Below are 20,755 nucleotides of genomic sequence, written 5' to 3'. Positions count from 1 at the left end.
AAAGAAGTGGCGGAGTTGTTGCGTTGTTTCTTGCTTTCTTTCTTCAGTTTCTAGGATTTTTAGTTGTTTAGTTTGCTTTGGTGTTTTGTTTTGTTGTCTGTTTTTCCTCCGTAGCCAGTTGTTTGGAGGGTAGTAGATGAACTACTGGCTGTTGTACAGACTTATTCTTTTTTCCTTTTTTCTCTTCTAACAAAAAGCTTTTGCCGTTTCGTTAAAAAAAAATTTGTTGGAACCTAACATCATCCTCCAAGAACGACGGTGAAAGAGTTACAAGGAGTCATCTCATTGCAACAGAGTGCCAGGACGAAAATCCAGTGAGAACAGAGTGCCAGGATGCCAGAGAACAGGAAAAGAAATCAGCAGATTATGGCAGCCAAAAATGCTGCAATTAGTCCATCCCATGCACGTTGAGCCTCAACTCCTATATACATCTCGTAGAAAGCATGTCTAAATTCTAGAACAAACAAAACAGAGAGCAGTGTATGTATGTCCCTTCTTTTCAGTCATCCTGACGAAGTTTCCCGTGGCTGAGAACCACCATCGATCATGTCCACGAAACAGAGAGGGCTTGGTGAGCTGACACTGGAAATCAAATGGCGTCCTCTCCTGCATTGTGTTCTGGGTCCTGGCTGGGCCCCGGGTGGTGGTCCTTGTCGCTGAAGTACTCCTTCACCTCAGCTTTTAGCCTGCTTGCAGTCTCAGGATCCATCTTCACGGCCAGGTCCATGTCCAGTTTAAGCATCTCCTCGCTGCTTAGATCGTCGTCGTGGATTTCAGCTTGCGGCTGCTCCCCGTCGTCGATGTCAGCTTCATGCAGCTCTTCGTCGTTGGCTGACGCCTTCAGCGCGGCTTGGGCTTGGGCTTCCGCTATCAGCTCCGCCTCGAAGTGGATTAATTCTTCCTGCAGCTCGGCATCGATTTCCATCGCCATCTCCTCCTCTTCTTCGATTTCTGCTTCCTGCAGCTCTTCGTGGTCGATTGCCACCCCGTCTGCGATTTCCACCTCCAGCTGCTGCGAGTCGTCGGAATTGGCAATGCCAAGAGCTTCAGAGAACCAATGCTAGTCAGACAACGGTGACTGAATAGTGAATGTAAGAACCGAGAATACCGAACTATAAACACAGTAATCAATAAGAATAAAGTTACATGCAGTTGGAGGTCGTCCTATTACTCTGCTATGACAAGAACGGTTAGCTCTTAGTACTGTGTACTTGATGGCTGTGCAACAATAGGACACAAGAAATAGGGACTAAATTCTCTGTTACTTCCATGGAAACTATCAGCATGCACAAAAGTTTCTGACATCAATTGACACTGCTAGTGATCAACCACAAAAATAGCCAAAGGAAAATCTGTAAAAGGTTTGTTCCAGAATTCAGAGAAAAATGATACTACATGCCAAAAGCTTTAGAGACAGCAATGCTAGTCAACGTGACATTATACTAAGAGTTCGTTTAGCGTGGCTGTGGCTGTAGCTTTTTCGGCTTCGGCTGTGGCTTTTTCAGTGGAGCAGTTGTTTTGGCTCTAGCTTATCTGGTTGAAAAAATATTTGATAAAACAAATTCTCCAAATGGATAGAAAGGTTAAATGTCCATAATACTCCTATTTTTTTCTTTTTTCTCTCTTTTCTTCTTTTATTTTCTATTTTCTTTTTCCCTATTCTTTTTTTTCTCTCCTTCCCATCCTCATTATCCACTCACCATTCTCCCATACCCTCCCTGTTTCTTCTTCGCGGTCCGCGCGGTGTCGCGCCGCCGTCACCCTGACCTCGCCTGCCCCAGCCTCCCGCTGCCGCACCACCGTCCCTGTCTAGGCTCCACCTACCGGCCACCTCTCCTGCGCCGCCGCCCTCCCCTGCGCCCGCCGGCCTCCCACTTCTCCTGCGCTGGCGCCTCCCCTCCGCGGCCGTGCCTGCCGGCCGTTGAGTTGGGCCTCCCCTGCGCCCACCGCCTCCGCCCCACACCGCCATCCTTCTCCGCGCTCCTACGCTGGCTGCCGGTTCTCCGTCTGCCGTAGCTCCGTCCACGAGCCCACTGGAGGACAAGGGTGTCAAAACGACACGAGGAGCCGCAGGGAGCTGATTTTTTTGCTCCCTCTCCACCGAAGGGCTCCAGTCACCGGGCACCGGGTTTTGTGGAGCTTCGCGGCTGGAGCCGTTCTCCACTTTGCTGTTTGGCAGGGCTTCAACAGAAGCCACGGAGCTGGAGCTGAAGCCCTACTAGAGGCACCCTAATTATCAGAAAGGACTGGGAGCACAAAAACTTAACACAGAAACATAGGACACACCAAAATATTAGTAACATATACATCACAATGTATAAAGTTAAATGCAGTTGGACAGAGTTCTGTTACTTTGCTATGACAAGGATAGTTGACTGTTACTGTGTATTTGCTGCCAACGCAATAAGTCGGTCGGTGCACCTAGCTATCGTTTACTTTTCTAAGTCAAACATTTGCAATTTTGATTGCGAATATTGAAAGAATCATAGAGACTTATAACATAAAATTGATGTCAGTAGATTTATCATAAACCAATTATTATAATATATAATATTTTCTATTTAAAATAAATTATTTTTAACGATATTATTGATCAAAGTTTAAAATATTTGACTCTGAACAAAGCTAATCGTATCTATATTCGGGACGGAGGGAGATGAAACCTTTTGCAGGACACAGAGCAAGACGAAAGTAGCAGGTAGCACGCCAGCGCAATCAAGATGTCAGTTATATATGTGTATTACCTTTGGGCAACCTGTGGCGGCAGGGACCAAGGGAGGACGTAGCGGCAGGAGGGAGGCACCGGCCACGGCGTCACCAGGTCGTATTCCTCGTCGACGTACTCAAAGACTGTGCACATGAGCAAGTCGACGCTGAAGAGGCGCTCCTCCTCCTCCAGGACGAAGTAGACGATATCCCACCTGGACGGGGACACAGCCACGAGCACGGGAACCTTCCGCGGCAGCCCGGTCTCGATGTAGCTGTCGTCGTTCCAGATCTCCTCGAAGGTCACCGCGTGCTCTTCGTGCCACCCGATGGTCTCGTTGTTGTCGTCGTCGCCGCCAGCGGAGGTCCGCGTCCACATGCACACCATTGCTGCTTCTGCATCGCCGTCAGGGTCATGGATGATCTCCACGTACAGCAGCTCGCCTTGGCTCTCCGTGATGCATCGGCGGTCGTGGATGCCCGGCTGGGCCATGTCGAGAGCCCGGCCCCCAGGGAGGTTGTGGAAGAGCAGAAACGGGACCTCCACAAAAGCTGAGGGGTCGTAGCTGATGAGCCCCCAGGAGAGGTCGAACCACCAGAGGATGTCCAGATGGGAGACCACGCCGGAGGGAACCCACTTCCGGTAGTGGTCGGGCAAGGGGTTGGGCGAGTCCTCCTGGTGCCACTTGTCGTCGTCCGCATCGATGTAGACGAGCTTGGCAATGTTGCTGCCCTGGTAAATCATGAGCTCGACGATGAGGTAAGCATGGACGCCGTTGGGGTGGAGAGGAGCCCGATGCTCTCGATGTTGGAGACGACGGCATGTTCCCCGTTGCGAGGGACGATGCGCTCGGCCCTGGCCGTGGCCGTGGGCGGGTGGCCCAGCTCGACGCCAGCCATGTCGAAGTCGCGCACCACGACGAGGTTGCTCTGGTACTGGAAGGGGAGGTCGCCGAAGTACACGCCGGGGAAGGGCTCGGCGCCGAAGTTGAGGAGGAGGCAGGCGGAGTGGACGCCGAGGATGTAGGGGTACACGTCGCGGTTGTTGGGATCGGGGTGGGCGGTTGGAGCGGCGTTCATGACGGTGACCCGCGGCGGCGGCACGAGCGGGAAGGAGAAGTCGGCGGCGAGCTCCGCTTCCTCATCCCCCGCCTCCACGAGCTCCGCTTCCTCATCCCCCGCCGCCCCCGCCTCCGCCTCCCCCGCTGCCTGCGCGTCGGCCTCGACCTCCGCAGCCCCCGCCGCCTGCGCGCCGACAAGGCGGGGGATGCGGCCCAGGATCACCCACGGCATGGTTTGCTTCGGTTTCGGGCAGAGCGACAGGGAGAGAAGGCGGCGGAGTGGTGCGATCTGGTTGGTGGTGGAGTTGCCGATTTGGGTGAAATGCAAGGACAGGATGGTAATTAAAGCAACAGGAGATGGGGTTTGGGCGTTCGGCTTGCAAAGGAAGATTGCATCCGAAGCCCGGCATTCGGCTTTCTGGGCCGTAGGACTCACTGATGGGCCGTAGGACTCACTGATGGGTCAAACGGGGGATGATTGTTCATTTCAGCATAGAACTAGTGAAATGGTGAAGTAGTAATGCGTCGTTTAGTAATAGAATGCAAATGATTAGATAGTACTTCTGCTTCGCTGCAACGTTTCAACCATCGATAACGCTACAGAACGATAACGCTACAGAACAGACGTCCAAAATTTTTACAAAAATTGGATAAAAATTGGACGTCCAAAAATTTTACAAAAATTGGATAAAAATTGGACACTTGACATATGTTGCAAGCAGGGCGGATCCACAACGGGGTTGCGCCGGGGGCTGAGCTGCTGATTCACGCCTCCTGGACCTCCTTTTCTCTAATTGAGATCATAATTTTTTAGACTAAACACCACATATGTTAAAGGGGCTACATGGGTTCGCCCCGGGCTGCAGCCCGGGCAGCCCGAGCCCTAGATCCGCCCCTGGTTGCAAGAGGTAAGCATCAATGTTGTACCTATTGTTTCTGCATGTTTCACGGTGAATGTTGCATGAAACATAATGTTCATATTGCGGTGGGAGTTTTCTATCCCAGAGTCAAACGGCGTAGACATTTTTCTATATTATTTTTCACGTTACAAACAGTAACCGCGAATGTTGCACTAGATAATTTTGAATGTTTCGTAGGAGAAAATTTCCCATCGGACGTCCGAGCGTTATCAGCGCCGTTCGACTATTTGCTAAATGTCGCTAGTTCCAAAAACTTGTAATAAAATTCAACTAATTCATGACATTTGTCCCAAAAAGTTCTCAAAAGTTTACCCTAAAATTTGAAGCAACGGCATCAAGCTTTTTCTTGTGGTTGTACAAGGCAGAATCCGTTATTCCAAGCGTTTTTTCTGTAGTTACTCATACACCGTACCTTTTTTACATTTTTTTAAATCTCAGTTTGTTCCAACTGCTGTTCTTTTTTCTCTCTTTTTTGCAGCCTGAGTTCACCGTCAATGTTGCACCAAGATAAAGAATGAGGACGTCCAGGAGGCTGGCACCATGATTCTGCTCTACCTCTGATTTGATGGGTACACTCTTGTGTTCAACTGAGATTATACCTCCAAGCATTCTTGTTTTATGGTGCAAGTCTATATTCTGTGATATTTAATAGCCGGTTTGGGGGAAGCAGTGAGGTCGCGACTCATAAATAAATGTGTTTGGTTTTTTACAAACATCTATAAAATTAAAAAAATCAAAATACTTTACAATTTGAAACGAAGGAAGTAACAATTTGCAGAGGAGGTATCTAAGTTCCTTTCAATTTTCAAACATCGTTACACAATATAGCTGGCATCTAAAATTACCCTCCGACAACTGCAAAAAAATATCTTTCTTTTTGGAAGGCAAAATCATCCTCGAACAACATATCTATTTTAATTTTTACTTGCGGGAACAAGGACCAAATGAGAATATACAATGGAAGTGAACCCAAAAAAGTAAAATCAGCATATCAAGGCAACCGAACTTCAACGGTTTCATCTCATTGACATTATAAAGCATATAAACAAATTTTGGAGCAGTTTCTGTCTACAAACTGTTTAAGACAAAAACTAAACTTATGTAATATCTTAGCGTTTTCTATCTGGGAGACAAAGAAGTCAAAAATAACTAAATCTTGGAGCAGTTCTGTCCAAGAACTGTTTTCTTTTTCAGGAAGAGCATCGTCTAATTAAGATAAAAGGTATAATTCTCTGACTCTTGAAGCAGTTTCTATCTGAGAGACCAAGAAATGAAAAAAGAATATGTCATGGAGCAGTTTGGTTCCGAGATCAAGGGTGAAAAATAATCGACAACCCCACCATTTTAAAAGCATTTCACGTCGCAAAAGATTGAGTACATTCAGTCATGACCTGCACATTCAGACAGAACGAGACACTTTTTTGGATGCTATGCGCAGGTTGCTCAGACTGATGTTTAACAGATCATAGGTAAGCTCAACTAGGACAGAAGTTAGCCATAATCCTTGCTTCATATCCCTTCCTTCACTCGCCTAGACGACGCTTCTTCATAACATGATCGTGGACCCTCATCAAATCTTCGTCGACTTCTTTGTCCGTGAGAGGAAAGTAAAAGGGCGCCCTAAGTTGCCTCATCACCTCCCTCTCTGGGCTTGGGGGACCCTCATAGTCGTAGAACTTGTCAACCTCTGATTTTAGGGTCGAGGGATCCATCCCCATGGCCACTTCCAAACCCAGTTTGAGCAGCTCCTCGTCATCCGGTTCCTCTGCCTGGTCTTTATCTTCATCAGAGCTACTAAAGCCCACCAAATCAAGATCTTCAGAGAAGCGACGCGACGCTAGTCAGTCGATGGTTATTGAATGTGAAATATCAAAACTAAGAAAACCATAATAAATGCACACATTAATCACAAAAGAATGAAGTTAAATGCAAGTGGAGTTTTAGCCTCTGCTATGACAAGGATATATATATTGTACTGTAATTGTTGATTGATGCCTTTATGGAATGATTGAATGTTCAATATATGGAATAATTGACTTGCTGGGTATACGAAGAATTTATTAGCGTACATGCTGTAGTCACACATTTTCTTACATGTTGCTAACATCGATTGATCTGATGATTAACAAAAAATCATCAAGAATTTTTTTTTGAAGTGCTGGCCTAGCAGATATATATCTTTTTCTTAACAAAAAGATATATATGACCATTTTATATTTCATCCAATTGCTGTTTTTTATTGAAAAAACATGCACCTTGTGTAGGCGGCACATCAGTTCAAAATCTGCATCTTATGAATCACCTCACCTAAATCAATTTTCACAAATACAGATTGAAAATAAAAAAACTAAATAGTATGTGTACGTGTGTACCTGGTCCTGATCTTAGTCATCGACACATATCTTTACCGGTTTTTGTCTATGCGTGCATTTATAATTACAGCTGACTCAGATGCATTTGGAAAGGTCATGCAAAAGCAAATAAAGTCTACCCAAAGCAATATTCAACCTACAATTTTAGTATTAGTATTAAGTAACTACTGGTTGCTCCTGAAACAGGGCATGTGGTTTTAACTTTTAAGAGGTACTACTAAAACCGGACAAAACATGATTGCCGATTGAGATGTGCTATTGCCAAACACAACTACTAGAAGGCTACGTCACCAACGCATCTAAAATTCTGAATTACTGCAGAGAAGAAGAAAAGTAGCTAGCTAGCGCCGTAGAACTGGAGAAATGTGTGGTTACTTAGGCTCTATTTAGTTCCCTCATTTTTTCCAACTTTGGCACTATAAAAAAGAAGATATCCCATCACATCAAACTTGCGATGCATGCATGGAGTACTAAACGTAGACGAAATCAAAAACTAATTGCACAGTTTTGTTGTATTTTGCGAGACGAATCTTTTGTGCCTAATTAGTCAATGTTTGGACAATAATTCACAAATATAAACAAAATGCTACAGTTGCACATTTATGGTAAAATGCAAACTTTGCCACTCCCAAATTAGGAACTAAACAAGCTCCAAGGTGGCAGGTTCCAAGCGTGGACAGCGTAGCGGCAGGATTCAGGCGCCGGCCCAGGCACGTCCACCAACCCGTGGGGCTCGTCGGCGACCTCCACCACTTTGTGCTCTGGCACGTCGACGCCGAAGAGGCGCTGCTCCAGGGAGAAGTAGACCAGATCGGGGTTCGACGGGCACACGACCGACAGCACGGGTACCTTCCTCGGCAGTCCGGTGTCCTCGTAGGTGTCGTCGTTCCAGATCTCCTCGAAGCTCACCGCGTACTTCTTGTTCCACTCTCACCCAGCCGGAGTGTCAGCGATCCGCCGCGTCCACATGGACACCGTCGCTGCTTCCTTGTCGTGGCAGTCGCCGCCGCCCTCAGGGATGATCTCGACATACCGCAGCTCGCGGCGGCTCACCGTGACACCTCGGCGGGTGTGGATGTCGGAGTCAGGCCGGGGGGGGGGGGGGGGGGGGGGGTGCATGTCCAGAGCGCGGTCCTCCGGGAGCTTGTGAAAGAGCAGCACCGGGTCATCGATGAAGTCGATGAAGGGGTCGCAGTCGCAGCTGAGGAGCCCCCACGAGAGGTCAAACCACCAGAGCGTCGTCTTCTGGGACACCACGCCGGCGGGAACTCACTCCCTGTCCTCCGCGGCCAGGGGGCAGCCCAGGTCGTTCCGGGTCCACACGTCGCCGCCTGCGCGAAAGCGGAAGAGCCTGGCGCGCTCGGCGCCCTTGACAACCTTGAGCTCGGCGACCGTGTAGTCGCCGTCGTAGGAGGCGACGAGGCCGACGCTCTCAATTTTGTGGGAGACGGGGATGCCCCCGTGGCGGCGCGCTGGGATGCGTTCGCCGAGGGGCGCAGCCGCGTGGCCCTGCTAGACGCCGGCCGTACGGAAGTGGTGCGCCAGCGCCACGATGAGGTAGGTCAGCATCGAGCCGACCGCGGAGTCCACGCCGGAGAAGGGCTCGATGCCGAAGTTGAGGGGGAGGCAGTCGGGCCCGGCGGCGAGAATGTAGGGGTACTTGTCGGGCTCGTTGGGGTCGGGATGGGCGAGCGGACCGACGGTGAGGACCGTGACCTGCGGCGGCGGCGCGACCCGGAGGAGAAGTCCGCGTCCCGTGCCTCCGCGTCGCTGGGGATGGGGGCGACGCGAGGGACGCGGCCCAGGATCATCCACGGCCACGCTGCCGACATGGCTTGCTTCGGTTCGAGCAGAGTGAAAGAGAGGAGGAGGATGGATTTGGTGTTGCCGATCGATTTGGGGGAATTCGGATGGCAATTAAAGCTGGGGGCGATGGGATTTAGCTTGCAAAAGAAGATTCCTTCAACCCATTCCATAACTCTACTTGTGGGCCGTGACATGGTAGTATGGCACACGCCATTGCCAGCCCAAAATGCAAACGCCTAATCAATGAACCGAGTTTCAACTTGTGGTTTCGCTGTATTTTGGCTCAAATTTGCGTGTTCGGTGTGGAAAAGCAAGATATATGGTGAGTTTGTGCAGCCGTCTGATGCGTAAGTTCACTACCTTTTTTATCTGCTTGTGCAGTGTGGAAAACAAACACGTTCGTGCAGTACCAATGTCATGGGCCATCATTCAGAGCACCACATTGAGACTGAATGTCAGTCAGGTTCAGTTAGCTTAACTTAGATTGAGATGTATATCAAAATCTCTGCAAGAAAGGGGGGAAAAAGATCAACATTGGAGGAACATTGATTAACCCTGCAGCCCACAATCTTAAGCATCAGATAAAATACTAGTGTAAAGAATGCAGATTAAGCGGCATCACTCATGTACAAAAATGGGACCAGTCCGCGTCAGTGTAAATTACTTGCTGCTTTGTGATTTTCTCTGAGATCTCTGAATGAGAAGTGTTGTTCCTCAACAAACATGAGGAACAAAAAATTGCAAGCCAAGACTATCCTTCAAGAAAGACACCTATTTCGTTTGTGGCAGTACAAAACAATGGCAAAGAAGAAACAGAGTGCAAGAATTCAAGAGAACAGGGGAAAAAAAGATTGCACAGTTAGTGAAATCAAAATGTTGCCATGAATACATCTTATTCATCACATTGTGAGTTAAACCGTATATACATCTCGAAGAAAGCATGTATAGAACTAACATACTGGGAGCAATATCTGTTTAAGAACTGATCCTTTGGGAGCAAGTAATTTCTGTCAGTGACCAAAAGCAAAATCGATCCAATCTTGGAACAATTTCTGTCTGACACAAAGACAAAAAAGATGATCTAAAATCAACATTGTATGTGTATCCCCACCCTTGACAAGACATTCAACAGGACACAAGTTTGAGCAACTTCATGACCTGCACAAAGGAGGGAGACATCTTAATTAGACAGAAGAGACTTCTTTCACTAGCCGATGGAAATTAGTACAGAGTGGCGTTTGCAATACAGAAATAAGCTCACCTATGAAAAATTTAGCTGCAAAGCTTTGCTTCATAGCCCTCATGTCAGTTACTCGCGTTCAGAGTTGTAGATGGTTATGCACCCGCAGGGCCTTTAGAAGGATATCACCCCCCCAAATTGAGAGCTTTAGAGAAACAATGCTATTCAGAAATTGGTAATAACTGAATGTGAAGTATGACAATCCAGATACCCAATTAAGAACACAGTGATCACAAAGAATTAAGTGCAGCAGGAGATTGCCATGTAAATCTGTTATGAAGAAAATGGCAATTGTAATTTCTGTTGGATGCCTATATGCAATAATGGGACATCCCATGTATGGAATAATCAGGGTTTCAGAACATCAGTTGAAGTATTAGCACAATGAAGTTGTTTCTATAGACAAAGCTGTGATTGCAAACTGCAACCGTGTTATTGCTAACATCATTTGGTACCACTGCTCTATCTGGACAAAAGAATACCGCTGCTAGTCATCAGAGAGTCATCAAAGAAGACTTAAAATGGTTGATAAAGCACTCGTGAGCATAAAATTGTCCTTAATATAAAGTGCATGCTAGTTTTGTAGAATGAACAGAACATCACTTCAAATAGTTCAGCTAAAGCACGATGTACAGGTTCATTAAATCCATTTACAGGTAATGCGGATTGGAAGCAGAAAATATCTTAATTAGCATATGCACCTGATTTTGGTAAGAAAACTAAACTAGGTGATCATGCAGTGCTAACTGCTTAGTACTGGAAACACAAACATCACACATACTCGCAGAACGATATGCAGATAGATAGATCAAATGGTGCGCACTCCTGAAACCAGAATTCTGTCACCGGGAAGGGCAACAACATGACATATTTACTGCTCTTGGGAAAATTTCCAAAACAAGGCATTCATTACTCTGAAACACCACATGATTTCAGATTCACGCATTAAAACGAAGACAGATAGATCATGCAATGCATTAAAACAAGGTATGGTATCCTCACGGTTTTGATGCTTTGACTCTGGAGGCATTGGCGTGTCGAGACGGTGTCCTGCTCGCCCGGGACAAAGGGGTCACCAACCTCATTGTGGAAACTGACTGTCAAGAACTAGTGAAGCTCTGGCAAATGTCTACAGATCAGCGCTCGGTCATCGCTCCGATCATCAGGGAAACTCGTTTGATTAGCTCTTGTTTTGAGAATTTTGATGTAACTTTTGTAAGCCGATCTTGTAATCGAGTAGCTCATCAGTTAGCAAAGGAAGTCTCAGGTGACATTAGGTTGGGAATGTGGCATTTAGCCCCATCCTGTGTAGCACACCTGCTGATTTCAGACTGTAACCCTGATTGATCTATGAATGAAACCCATGTCACAAAAAAAAAAAAAAAAAAGATAGATCATGCAATGCTGTTGACCAAAGGTACTCAAGGCATATGCTATGCGTTGGGTAAGCCGTTGCGCTACTTCACTAGATATGAAACTCCAAGGGGAATCAGCAGGATTATTATGATATCTGAATTGCAACCACACAGGATGAAACAAGCAAACCAAGCAAATGCAAAGTAGCAGGTATATATGTCTTACCTGCCGCAACCGCGGGTGGCAGGTCGTCCCAAGCGAGGACGAAGCGGCCTACGGCCTGCGGCCATGTCACTGATTTGTTGGTCAGCTGATAGGGCTCGTGGTGCACGACCCTGCGCTCGTGCACGTTGACGCCGAAGAGGCGGCGCTTCAGGGTGAAGTAGAGCAAGTGGGGGTCCGACGGGCACACGACCGCGAGCTGGGGGACGATCCGCGGCAGCCCGGTGTCCCTGTAGCTGGCGTGCTTCCAGAGCTCCACGAAGCTCATCGAGTAGTTCATGTCCCACAGCCACTCCTCCTGACCGGGATCCATGATCCGGGTCCACATGTGCACCGTCGCTGCTTCGCTGCCGCCGTCGTCGTCGTCGCTGACCTCAGGGCGGATGATCTCCACGTAGCGCAGCTGGCCTTGGCTCACCGTGATGCAGCGCTGCCGAACATGAGCGGCGTCTCCTCGTCGACGCACGGCTGGCGGGAGCGTGAAAACCAAATCCGGCTCCTCGTAGAAGTCGAAGTAGTCGGAGAGATCGCAGCTGAGGATCCCCCACCTGAGGTCGAACCACCAGAGCGTGCTGCCGATGGAGACTGCACCGTGGGGTAACCACTTCCGGGCCTGCAGTTCCTGCGCAGGCAAGGGGCATTCCAGGAACGTCCAGTTCCACTCGCCGCTGCCCCGCTCGAAGGAGAAGAGCGTGTCGGGGATGCCAGTACTGCTGTCAACCTGGAGCTCCACGATCACGTAGTGGCCGTCGTCGTGGGAGATGAGGCCGACGCTCCAGATGTTCGAGAGGATGGGGAAGGGGTCCACGAGGTTGGGGATGCGCTCGGCGGAGGCCGTGATCAGGCCGCCGGCCGCAGTGTGGAAGTCGCGCACCACGACGAGGTAGCTGTCTTGGGGGTCGTCGCCGAAGAACTTTCCCGTGGACGGTGCGACGGCGAAGTGGGCGAGGAGGCAGCTGGGGCCGGCGGCGATGATGTAGGGGGACTCGTCGGGGCGGTTGGGGAAGAGGTGGGCGCTGCGGCCCGCGGCGAGGAAGGTGACCCCGGGCGGCGGTGCCACCGGCAGGGTGAAGTCGGGCGCGGCCGCGGCCGCGGCGTGATCCGCGCGGACGATCCGGCCTAGGATCACCCACGGCGTCGCCATGGGGGCTTGGTGAGCTCGGCTTCCGGCGAGCGAGCGAGCGAGCGAGAGGGAGAGCGGTGGTGTTGGCCGTTGGGGGTGATTTGGTAGTTGGCGTCGGCTATGCAAGGGCAGGATGGTGATTTGAAGAAACGGGCTACGTGATTTGGCTTCTTAACCTGGATACGCGTTCGTTATGCTACTGAAGTACTGATATTTTCGTGGAGTAATTGTTATTATGAAAACTGAATTGATGGTTTCTTAACGACACCAGCGCAGTTCCATGTGACTTCAATCTTAGTTCCTTGCAATTAATTGTTCTTTTTTTCCCTCCAAAAGTTCACCACTAATTCTTTCCCCAAACCATCTGGTGGAGAGCTAGCCATTGAATTGATTTGTTCGCTGCCTTTGATCTTGTGATTTCGCTGTATTATGGCTTAAATTTGAATTGTGCGCCATATATTGTAGTCCTCGTTTTGATTTGCGTGTTCAGTGTGGAAGAAAACAAACACATTCATGCAGTACTATGTCATGCGCATCATTCAGCTTGCTCCCTTGAGACTGAGTGTCAGGTTCAGTTAGCTTAGTTTCACCCAGGTTAAATTTATACAGTATTAGGTTGAGATGTATATCAAAATATCTGCAAAAACAAAGAGGATATCAATATTAGAGGAACATTAATCAATCCTAGATCCCACAATCTTGAAACACCAAGTTTTTAAAGGGTGCAGATTGAGCCGCACCAGTCATGTACAAAAATGGGACCACTTTTCTTGAGTATAAATTTGCTTGCTGCTTTGAGATTCACAGAAATCTCCAACGCTAAGCTAAGTTTTATGGAAAAATTTTGTGTCAAAAACATCAAGGGACACATATTTGCAAGCCCACATCATCCTTCAGGGAGGACACCTATTTCATATGTGGCGGTACAAAACAATAGGAAAGAAGGAAAAAAACAGAGTGCCAGAATTCAAGAGAACAGAAAAAGAAAAGGCTGCTCAGGTTAACGCAATCTAAATATTGACATGAATACATCCAACTCATCACAATGTGAGTTAAACCGTACATACATCTCGAAGAAACCATGTATAGAAGTAGAACTAACAAACATTGAGCAATGTCTGTTTAAGAACTGATCCTTTGTGAGCAAGTAATTTCTGTCGGTGACCAAAAGCAAAGACAATCTAATCTTCTGGAGCACTTTCTGTCAGAGACCAAGTGTAAAAAATGAACTAAATCTCATTCTGTGAGTAACGCCACGTTTGACTTAGCATTCAACAGGACAAAGTTTGAGCAACTTCTTGAATCATGACCTGCACAAAGGAAGGAGAGTTCTTAATTAGACAGGAAGGCGACTACTTTTACCGGCCAATAGAAATTAATGCAGAGTGGTGTTCACAAAGCAGATATAAGCTCACCTAGGAAAAATTTAGCTGTAGACCTTGCTTTATGTCCCTCATGTCAGCGCGTTTAGAGTTGTCGATGGTTGTGCGACTCCAGGCCCTTAGTTATAAGTTATAAGGATGTCAGCCCCCCAAATTGGAAGCTTCAGAGAAACAATGCTAGTCAGACATTGCTAGTAACTGTGTGAAATATCACACTTACAAAACCGAAGTAAGAATACAGTGCTCACAAAGAATAAAGTTAAATGCAACTGGAGATTGTCAGGTAACTCTGCTATGACAAGAATGGCAAATTGTAATTTCTCACACAAACTAACAAATTTGTAAGGCACCCTGGGAAACATCTTTTAAACCGGTTCTTATGACAGTCCTATGGCACTACTAGTTCACCGGTTTCATATGACAGTCCTATGACTAATACACCATAACACAAGCGTGCGATGGGATGAACTGGAAACACAAACACTACATACTTGCAGAATGATATGCAGATAGATACATCATATAATGCGCTCTTGAAAATAAGGATTCTCTCACGGCTAAGCGCAATCACATGAAAAATTTACTGCTCTGAAGAAGCTTCCTAAAACAGAGCATGCGGTACTTTGAAGTGCAAGGAACACAGACAACACATGGTTACAAATTAACACGAAGATAGACAGATCATGTAATGCTCTTGAATCTAGGAAATTGCAAAACACAAGTACTGGAGACATATGTTGTGCTTGTGCCTGCCAAGTCATCAGTACACTAGTACACTAGCGGAATCAGCAGTCTGAATGAATGAACTATCGCAGCAATGCAGGATGAAATTAAACAAGCAGGCAGACCAAGCACAGTAGATTTTGCTGAAATGAAATGCGGACACGTCTTACCTGCGGCACCTGGGGTATCATCGGGTGGCAGGTGCCAAGGCAGGAGGAAGCGGCCGGCTGCGGCTTCGGGCGCCAGCGTTCCTTTGTTCACCACCAGATTATAGGGCCCTTCGTGCACAACCCTGCGCCCGTGCATATTGACGCCGAAGATGCGCTGCTTCAGGGTGAAGTAGACCAAGTTGGGCTCGGACGGGCACACGGCGGCGAGCACGGGAACCCTCCGTGGCAGCTCGGTCGCCCTGTAGCTGTCGTCGTTCCAGATCTCCTCGAAGCTCACCGAGTAGGTCTTCTCCCACTCCCACCCTCCCTGACCGAAGACCATCGTCCACATGTGCACCGCCACTGCACCGGCCTCACGGGTGATCTCCACGTACCGCAGGTCGCCTTGGCTCATCGTGATGCAGCGATGGTCGAGCATGCGCGGCGTCGCCGCGGGCAGGGCACGGTTCGGCGGGAGGCGGTGGAAGAGCAAAGCATCGTAGTCCCCCTCCATGTCGCAGCTGATGATCCCCCAAGAGAGGTCGAACCACCACACCGTGGACTCGAGGACGACGGCGCCGTGGGGAGCCCACTTCCGGTCCCGGTCCTCTGCAGGCAACGGGGACTCCACGTTCTCGTCGTACCACTCGTGGTAGCCCGAGTGGAAGGAGATGAGCGTGGCGCGGTCGCTGCCCCTGTGAACCTGGAGCTCGGCGATCGTGAAGCTGCCGTCAGCGTTGGGGACGAGGCCGACGCTAAAGATGCTGGAGAGCTGGGGGACGAGGCCGGGGCGGACCGGGCGGTCGGGGACGCGCTCGGCGGATGCCGTGATCTGGCCGTCGGCCGTTCGTCGAAAGTGGCGGGCCATGACGAGGTGGGTGTCTCGGGGGTTGTCGCTGAAAAAGAGCCCGATGGAGGGCGCGACGGCGAAGTGGGCGAGGAGGCAGTCGGGCGCCGCGGCGATGATCCAGGGGCACCCGTCGAGGCGGTTGGGGTCGGGGTGGGCGCTGCGGCCCGCGGCGAGGATGGCGACCCCGGGCAGCGGCGCGACCGGGAGGGTGAAGTCTGGCGCTCCAGCCGCTGCGCCGGCGGCGAGCTCCGTGCTGACGGCGCGATACAGGAGCACCCACGGCGTCGCCATGGGGGCTTGGTGCGCTTGGCTAGCTTCCGGCAGCGAGCGAGCGAGCGGGAGGGAGAGCGGTGGTGATGGGCGTTGGGCCGGGGATGATTTGGTACGTGTTGGCGTCGTCTGATTTGGGGGCAATGCAAGGGCAGGGATGGTAATTTAACGCAACGGGTTACGTGACTGGGTTTCTCATCCAAGACAAGATACCGTTCGTTCCAAACGTGATTTTTCTCGTGTACCTTCGCACCGAACCCAGATCTAATGTTCCATGTCACTTACATTATATTTTGATACCGAGATTTTTCACAAGCTTTTCAGGGACTTAATTCTTAGTTCCCTGCAACTGTTTTTTTCCCTCTCCAAAAGCTCACCACTAATTCTTGCCCCAAATCATTTGATGGAGAGCTACACACTGAATTGCATTTAATCTCAAAGACACTACTCTATATCATAGCATTTCGAGCAGATCGCTTATATCCACCCTCAATACCAAAAAAACTACCATTTAGGAGATTTTAGAGATCAGAGAGAGCTCCAGCAGACTACCAATCTCTTCCCCAATACCAAAATCTCTTTGGCAATTGCTAAAAACTCACCTCCTCCATTGCACCTCCATCTCGTGCCATGGCCATGAGGAGGAGCGGCTTCGTCCACGCTCCTCTTCACCGGCTCCATCATCAGTGGAGGGGCGAGGGTCCAATTGCGGTTGGGATGGATGAGCAGGTGGAGGGGCCGCAGCCGCGGCGAGGAGCTAGTGGGCGCCGCCGCTGCATCTCCACCTTGTGCCATGGCCGTGAGGAGGAGCGCTTCTTCACCGGCCACCAGCTAAGGTAGAGGAGTGGGTGCTGCGGTCGGTCGGGATGAGCCGGTAGAGGGGGTGCGGTTGGCAGGAAGAGATTGGGAGGGGGCGGCTGGTGCGGGAGAGGTTGGGAGCGGAGAAAGAAGGGAGGTGCAGAGGAAGAAGGGTGGGAAAAAAGAAAAAAATAAATAAAGGGCACATGCATTGGAGGAGGTATATCGGAGATTGATTTCTGGTAGTATGCTACAGCTATGATCACTTAAATCGCAAAAGTAACTATTGAAGAGGGAGAGAGAAAATATTTTGGCAGTGGAATATGAGCAATCTGTTGGAGATGCTCTCACTTTCAAATTAGATTGTTCCCCTTATAACATCTATAGATACAAGTGCAGCGGCTTTCATCTTGTACTGGCTGTATTTTCAGTTTCCGTCTGGAGCTAGTTTCAATTCTATGCTATTATACTCCTGGAATGGGGAGAGCAGAATATACAGTGAATACTGAATACGCGTAGTCGTTTTGGTGTCCGATTCAGTTCACCGCCTTTTGTTGGTTTAACTTGGTTACGAAAAAAAATAGATATATACATGCAGTACAATATCAAGCCCATTCTTCAGCGTGCAGGTTCTTCACTGAGCTTCGCTTTGCACATCAGAGTGTGTTGCATTATTGAAATTGAGATGTATGTTAAAATATCTGGAAGAATATACCTCGATATGGGAGGAACATTGATTAATCCTAGAGCCCACAAATTTGAAGGATGTGCTGAATGTAAGGAACGCAAAATTGAGCCACATCAGTCATGTACCAGATTGGAACCAGTCTCCTCAGTATAAATTACTTTCTGCTTTGATTCCATGGACACACAACAACATCCCGTTTGGATCATTGGAATTGAATTCCATTCTAATAATCATTATTTAAACATAAATTAATTAAGTTAATATAATTGTAGGTGGAATATATTTGTATATTATTGTTGGTGATATGGGAGAAATACTTATGTGCTGCACTTTTGCTATAGGGAAGCGAGTCCAAGAACGTGCTATAAGAATTGAATTCCATTCTAATAATCATAATCTATAGAATCCAATTTCCATCTTCCACCCTATGAATTTAAGATAGGGTTATATCTAAAGTTTGAAAAGTTGTGGAATGCCACATTCCAAGATAAATTAGCCTACTCCATTAAGTAGATTCCAATTCCTTGAAAATGAAGGGATCCAAACGGGACCTAACTGAAAATTTGATATTTTCACAAACCATTCGAGTGCCAAACCAAGCTTGATGGGAAAATGTTGATTCAAGAACGTTGAGGGACAATTATTTGCAGGACAACATCATCCTTCAAAGGAGGACATCTATTCTGCACTTGTGGCAGTAGAAAACAGTAGGGAAGAAAGAAGAGAACAGAGTGCCAGGATGCAATAGAACAAAACAAAAGAGTCTCCAGGTTAAAGAAATCAAAATGTTGAAACGACTTCATCTCATCAATCACATTGCGCATTGAAGCGTATATACATCTCAAAGAAAAGCTTGTACACAGAACCAACAAATCTTGGAGAAATATCTGTTTAAGAACTAATCCTTTGATAGCAAGTAATTTCTATCGGTGACCACATGCAGAAACGCTTTAATCTTGGAGCAATTTCTGACTAAGACAGAGAGTAAGAAAAAATCATCTAAATCTCATTCTATGCATAACCCCATCTCTGGCAAAAGCATTCAACAGGACACAAGTTTGAGCAACTTCACGACCTGCACAAAGAAGGGGTGAGTTATTAATTAGACATCAGAAGATTTCTTTTATGCGCTACTGGAAAGTTATGCAGAGTGATGCTTCAGTAATGCAATGCTAATCAGACAACACGATGCATCAGAATTAGAACACCATACTAAGAATAAGTAATCACAGAGTGAAGTTCAGTGCAAATGGAGATTGGCGTACCTGTTACGCTGCTACGACAAGATTGGCTAATTGTACTTTTCTATCTGACGCCTGTATAGCTCTTCAGGCATTCTGTAGTCAGTAATTTTGTCCTTTCCTGGGTAACTATCAACGTGCACAAGTGTAGTACTCATCTAAATGTAATTTCCAGATCAAGCACATATAAATTCTCATTTTGTTCCAAGATGTTATGTCACTAGATACAGATTCATCCACATTTCTAGTCAATATGGATCGGATACAGAAAATATCTTGATTAGCATATGCAATTAATTCTAGATGACTATGCATGCAGATAGATAGATGATGCAATGCTGTTGACATCTGAAGTGTGTGTGATTGCAAGAACACAAGTAGATATGCAACTCAACAGAGACTATCAGAATCGCAGCACACCATGATGTCTGAAGAGATTTCAGGCACACAGCATAAAAACAAGGAATGAAGCACGCTAGAATCTGTGCAGAGTTAAGAATGTACTCCCTCCGTCCCAAATGACTATTCGTTTTCATTTTTCTAGTATATACTTCTGCCTAGATATATAGACAAATGATGTATCTAAAAAAATCAAAACGAATAGTAATTTAGGACGGAGGGAGTAGTTATGGATATTTACACTCTTGCTAACATCCACCGCCCTCTGCTTGCGACCGCGACCACTACCGGAAACAGTAACTTCGCCGAGTGTAAAACTTTTGCCGAGTGCTTTCCTTCGGGCACTCGGCAAAGGGCCTTTTTGCCGAGTGTATTTAACGCGGCACTCGGCAAAATTTTTACACTCGGCAATGAGGTCATTTGCCGAGTGCCGTAAATTCGACACTCGGCAAACCTCTCAGTGACACTCGGCAAAAGTCCGACACTCGGTAAATCAACGGCGCGTGCATCGCACGTGCGCCGTCCGTCACCGGACTGGGGCGGCCGTTAGTTCTTTGCCGAGTGTTGGACCCCGACACTCGGCAAAGAGGCCCTTCGCCGAGGGCCGCCCTCCAACACTCGGCAAATCGAGAATGTCGCCGAGTGCCAACACAAGACACTCGGCAAACGTGTCCATTCGCCGAGTGCCTAGCCCTGGACACTCGGCAAACATATTACTTCGCCGAGTGTAAAATTTTGGCACTCGGCGAACAAAAAAAAAATCGTCCCCTGGCCTCCACACTTTTTCTACTCCCCACGTAGGAGATTTTGTAATCCATAAGAAAAGTTGGTATATTTTGTGGTCTGTTTGCTATTTTTAATGAAATGATTGCATTAATAAGAATTTTTTTATTCATGTCAGATTTTAACTGCATGTACATGAAATGATGGTTTTTAATCAGTGGAAAAATTATATCTATATTATGGAGTCCGGATTGAGTTCTCAACCAGGAAATGAAAAGAAATTTTCAACATTGTTTTTAAAAAACACGACCACGAACGTGTGGTTGAATGGTGGTTAAATTCTAAAAAAAGCAAACAAAATCTGAAAATCACAAGATTTGTCAAGATGTCATGATATTATGTGTGGAGGCTGTGGTAAAAAATTGAGAAGGTTTTGCCCAATTTCTGACATATGATGCTTAGAAGCCGACGCATCTCCTCGAAGGATTCATACAAGTTAGAGAGGACACAATAAGATTTGGAGTCCAAGTGACACTTGAGTTAACGTTTGGCTTCAAATCTTTTTGCATAGGCAACATGCAACACAGATTGGTTCGTGTCAAAATTTGGAAATTTTTTGGATGCGTTTACTATTTTTTATTGATTAATTGCAATTATAGAATTTTAGTAGATATAAATGCAATTTTCGCTATAACTGCATGAAATAATAGAACATTATCAGTAGAA

General features: G+C 47.5%; 1 protein-coding gene across 1 annotated transcript; it reads right to left on the bottom strand.

Moving 5' to 3' along the window:
* Positions 1-13,417: 13,417 nt before the first annotated feature.
* Positions 13,418-16,201, bottom strand: LOC111257061. The gene is made up of 2 exons (XM_022826087.1): positions 15,082-16,201; positions 13,418-13,443 (listed from the first exon to the last, which is right to left on the bottom strand). The coding sequence occupies exons 1-2, from the start codon at positions 16,199-16,201 to the stop codon at positions 13,418-13,420; spliced, it is 1,146 nt and encodes a 381-aa protein (XP_022681822.1).
* Positions 16,202-20,755: the final 4,554 nt, after the last annotated feature.

This window comes from Setaria italica, chromosome IV (genome assembly GCF_000263155.2).
Source record: "Setaria italica strain Yugu1 chromosome IV, Setaria_italica_v2.0, whole genome shotgun sequence".
NCBI classification, from domain to species: Eukaryota; Viridiplantae; Streptophyta; class Magnoliopsida; order Poales; family Poaceae; genus Setaria; species Setaria italica.
The sequence above is the reverse complement of the archived record's forward strand: the minus strand, read 5'-3'. Positions and strand labels throughout refer to the sequence as shown.